Source organism: Vespa velutina, chromosome 6 (genome assembly GCF_912470025.1).
Source record: "Vespa velutina chromosome 6, iVesVel2.1, whole genome shotgun sequence".
Taxonomy (NCBI): Eukaryota; Metazoa; Arthropoda; class Insecta; order Hymenoptera; family Vespidae; genus Vespa; species Vespa velutina.
The window spans coordinates 5522113-5527112 of NC_062193.1; the positions used below are offsets into that span (position 1 = coordinate 5522113).

Here is a 5000-nt window from a genome sequence, read left to right on the forward strand (position 1 = left end):
CGTTGTATCAGATACGAACCCGTTTTTGGATTCATCCATTTTGTTGTTTTTATTTGGCCAGTTCGATGAAATGTTGAAAGAACGAAAGAACGAAAGATCGAAAGATCGAAAGAAAGAAAGAAAGAAAAGGAAGAAATAAAAGAGATGTAAAAAAAAAAAATATTGAAAGAAAGGAAGAAAGAAAAATACGAGAATAACAAAGCAATAAAAGGATTAAGCGATCAAACTTATGTTTGCACTCCGTTGAAACGTTGCTTGCTGTGACAGGCCCATATTCTCCCTCTCTCTCTTTTTTCTTTTTTTTTTTTCTTCTTTTTTCCTTTTCTTTTTTTTTGTTTGTTTCCCCCTCCTTTCCTTTCCCACATATTTTCGTCTCGGACAATGGATCGATGAAAACATATCGAATTGGTCTTGCCCTCGATAGAATTCGAATAACAGTAGATATTCAATCATTGGAAAAATAACAAATATATATATATATATATATATATATATATATATATATATTGATGTATAAATATATTTACTGAAAAGCCTTTCATCGATTATTCCTGACGAATAAGAAAGAAAGTTATTGCGTTTAACGCACATCTCGTTTTATTTTCTTTTTCTTTTTCTCTTTCGACTGATTCTCGAAGCTTTTGGGAAAAAAAAAAAAAAAAAAAAAAAAAAAAAAAACAATGAATAGAAAGAAGAGAAAAAAATGAATATCGATCTTTTCTTTCTTGCTTTTCTTTTTGTCGAGAAATAAATAAATAAAGAAAGAAAGAAAGAAAGAAAGAAAGAAAAAAGGAGAGCGAGAAGAAAAAGAAGATAAACGAAGTTTGAAGGAAAAAAAAAAGAAAAGAAACAAGAAAACGAGAAAGAAAGAGAGAGAGAGAGAGAGAGAGAGAGAGAGAGAGAGAGAGAGAGAGATAGATAGATAAAGAGATAAAGATAGAGATAGAGACAGAGACAAAGACAAAGGATAGAGAGAAAGAGAGAAAGAGAGTGATTAAAAAAAAAAAAAAAAAAAAAAAAAAAAGAAAAAGAAAGTAGAAAAGAAAAAGAACTAACAAAGTTATAAATTAAAAAGTGCCGAATAAAATAGGAAGGTGCGTCTTATATAAGTATAGATTATTTAGGTGAGTTACTCACTGTGATCGGCCGGTGGTGTATCGTCGACTGGCGCTTGAGTTTTTTGACGACGCAAAAGGGGTATGCCGCCACTTTTTTTCGGTGCCAAACTTGGACATTTAACCGGTTGTATCTGATTGATACAATCGGAATGAGCGTTGACCTTGCAACCACGACATCTTAGACCTTGACGACTATGACCACGTAGTACTTGACCGCAAGCATCGCAAGGTGTTATCTTTCGATAGGTGTACTCTCGCCAAACGTGACCGTCCTCGATTTCATTATTTTTCCTATTAAACGATTATGATAGTCAATAAAATGTTTTGATATATCAAGCTCTCGACTTTATCGTTTTATTTATTTATTTATTTTATATATATATATATATATATATATATATATATTATCGCGTTATTTGTCAAACATTATATTGCATTATATTCTATTATATTACCTGGATAAAGCTACTACAGTTGATACTGCATGATACATCGCCTGTTTTCCTCTACGTTAATTAAACAAAAGAGAAGAAGAAGTACTACGGTTAGTTTTTTATTGAATAATAATAAAACATGCGCTGTTGATGTAATTTAAAAGAAATAAAAATGCAAAAAAAGAAAAAAAAAAAAGAAAAAAAGAAAAGAAAAGAAAAAAAGAAAAGAAAAAAGAACAAAGAAAAATAAAAGGAAAGGAAGGAAGAGATACACGTTTGCGAAGAAAAAAAGAAGGAAGAAAAAATGAAGAAAAATAAATAATGACGATCTCACTTGTCGGTAGGCGGTGACGTTGTCGGCGAGCTTGTTTTCAAACTTTTGAATGCTTTCAACCATTTGTGCTTGGTACTTCCGGTCGAACCATTAGACATTTTTCTGCTGCTCATTCCATCGGGTTGACCAGCTTCGCCCCCTCCAAAGAGTTCCTTCTGCAAATTAATTTACTCTAGCGTTATAGATTTAACGCGTTGAACGTTTATTGATGATACAAACTTTATCTTTTTACGTACGTACGAATGCATTTTGAAAAGAAATGAGAGAGAAAGAGATAGAGAGAAAGATAGAAAGAAAGAGAGAGATAGAGAGAGAGAGAGAGAGAGAGAGAAAGAGAGAGAGAGAAAAGAAAAAAGAAAAAAGAAAAAGAAAAACAAATTGAAAAATTTCAATTTGTTTTCACCCACGCAACTCACACGCACACGCACACGTACACCCGCATCACTATGCTCAATGAATTTCACTATACGTACTTTCGCCGTACTACTGCTAATTCTCGTCTCGGTCCTTTTAACTGGCGGCTTTTTTCGCTCATAATTGCGTCTCCTTATCTTTCCTAGGATCATCTTGTCGTACGTGTTTATAAATAATAGAAAGAAAATTCGAAGGAAATAAAACGCGATATATATATATATATATATATATATGTAAATAAATATATATATATATATATATAGCTTTTTTCTTTCTTTTCTTTTATTTCTTTTTTTTTGAAATTTCCAGAACCGATCGTATCGTTCACGGATACCACAGACTATCGTTCCTATCGTACGAATAAATAGAAATCTGTGATACGGAAGCCAATAGAGTTTTAATACGTTTCTGCTGTTACGGTGACATTAATTGGATCGAGGCTGCGCCATTGCTGAAATCTCACGACGAGTTTTTCTCCCACGTAAATTCTGTTTTACGATTTGCTCAATTATCCATAGTCCGAATAAAAAAATGTAGAAATTTTAACGAAACTATTTCATTTCTTTCTATTATCTTGTTAGAGAGATAGCTAAACAGAAAGAGAGAAAGAGAAATGGATAGATAAATAGATAGATAAATAGAAAGAGAAAGAGAGAGAGAAAAAGAGAAAGAGAGAGAGAGAGAGAGAGAGAGAGAGAGAGAGATTTGTTCTCTTATTATTTATATATACATCAATTTATTGTTACTCCGTATTGGAAAATCGAAGGACAAGAAGAAAGATGAAGAGAAAGAAGAAGAAGAAGAAGAAGAAGAAGAGAAAGGAGAAAAAAATAAAAAAAGAATATAGAAAAATCTGAGATTGATGGTGAAAGATCCTTGAGATAATATTAGTTCGATTGGATTAACGGAAAGGACGAGTTGAAAATTGTTGCATAGGAACGACTCCTAACGTCGTCGGTCGATCTATTTTTGTTCTCGGAGACTGACTCTATATGCAGCCTCTCGCGTGCATCTGCGATGCGTCTCTCCCCGTGTATGTGGGTGATAGTATAGGTATACACGTGTATATACGCTGGACTTCCCAGAAGAGTCCATTATTCCTGAAACGGCAGAAGAGGAGACCACGGGACGAAACCGCTGTACTTTATCGCGACTGCGTTCAATGAAACAGAGAGAGAGAGAGAGAGAGGGAGAAAGAGAGAGAGAGAGAGAGAGAGAGAGTTGAAGAGAGAAATAGACAAAGAATGAGAATGAGTGAAAGAGATAGAGAGAGAGAGAGAGAGAGAGAAAGAGACAGAGACAGAGAGAAAGGGAGAGAGATAGAGAGAGAGAGAGAGAAAGAGAGAGAGGGAGGGAGAGAGAGAGAGATAATAGAATCTTTAAAAAAAAATTTATCAACGTGGGATGAAATAATAAAACTCAAAATGCATTTGTATTATGAATGTTATTTGTGCGATGATGGTGCACTTCGTTGAAAAAAAATAAAAAAAAATGAAAAAATGAAAAAAGAAGAAAATAAATAAACAAAAGAAAAATAAAAGAATATTTAATATAGATTCAATTAAAAATCATCTTTTTTGTTTGTTTAAATATATTTGTGCTCTATATATATATATATATATATATAGAGAGAGAGAGAGAGAGAGAGGGGGAATTATTTATTTACAAAAAAAAAATATATATATATATAGTGATCGTAATTATCTATCTAAAATACAATCTTTCGATATCGCGCACATACACAAAGGTTACACGAGGAGTCACCCAGCTGTCTCTCCCCACCCAAGTACCTTACGTACGACTTCATTCAACATCTACGACACTTGTTTCACACGATAGATAGATTTTCACGAGGCACCACCTATGATCACGTGATATTCCCTTAATGATAATGATAATTAAAAATAAAAGATGTTTCGATTTATATTTGACCATTTTGATAAATGATAATACATGTATATACATATATATATATATATATATATATATATATATATATATATATATTATTTGTATGAAGGAGAATATTGACGATATGAGATAGGTGTTATTTTTTTTATTTTTTATCGACGCAGTCCTTTAAAATGCGACAGATAAAATTGAAGATGAAGAAATAGATGGACAGTTATAGACAGACAGATAGAGAAAGAAAGAGAGAGAGAGAGAGAGAGAGAGAGAGAGAGAAAGTATGAATGAAATGGATAAAATTTGTTTTGATTCAAGCCATGATATATACGATCAAGATGAAAAGTCGGATGAAAATGACAGTGAGACAGAAACAGAGATAGTGATAGAGATAGAGATAGAGATAGAGATAGAGAGACAGAGAGAGAGAGAGAGAGAGAGAGAGAGAGAGAGAGAGAGAGTGTGTGGAAAAAAAATACTAACGACTCTCGTACGCAACGTCGTCCAGCCCATTTTGCACCTACGACGAATATCGACGTGAGCTTGATCCTCCTGCTGTCCTGACCTAGGCAGCTAGACACAGTGAGAGAGACCAGGGAATGGATTTTCAGGCGCTCATGCTCGACGATGACCCAGTTGTGAGAGCGCATGTCGTGCGATTGCGCGCCGTATTTATTCGTCGTTTATCCCAGAGTTTTCTCTCTCTCTCTCTCTCTCTCTCTCTGTCGCTTTCATCTTCTTCTCCCTCTTTCTCCATCCCTCTCATTCTCTCATTCTCCCTTTCTCTCTCTCTCT

At 33.8% G+C, this 5000-nt stretch overlaps 1 protein-coding gene across 9 annotated transcripts in view; it reads right to left on the reverse strand.

Moving 5' to 3' along the window:
* The window catches only part of LOC124949684, a 67048-nt gene that overhangs the window by 9337 nt on the left and 52711 nt on the right, over positions 1 to 5000 (reverse strand). For 6 of the 9 annotated variants that reach the window (XM_047495240.1, XM_047495246.1, XM_047495241.1 and 3 more), the window contains 4 exons: positions 2360 to 2452; positions 1887 to 2041; positions 1574 to 1624; positions 1138 to 1409 (listed from right to left, as the gene is read on the reverse strand). In XM_047495240.1, coding sequence (XP_047351196.1) covers positions 1138 to 1409; positions 1574 to 1624; positions 1887 to 2041; positions 2360 to 2452 — 571 coding nt within the window. The remainder of the gene's footprint in view (positions 1 to 1137; positions 1410 to 1573; positions 1625 to 1886; positions 2042 to 2359; positions 2453 to 5000) is intronic. The other 3 variants (XM_047495245.1, XM_047495244.1, XM_047495243.1) reach the window with 2 other exon arrangements.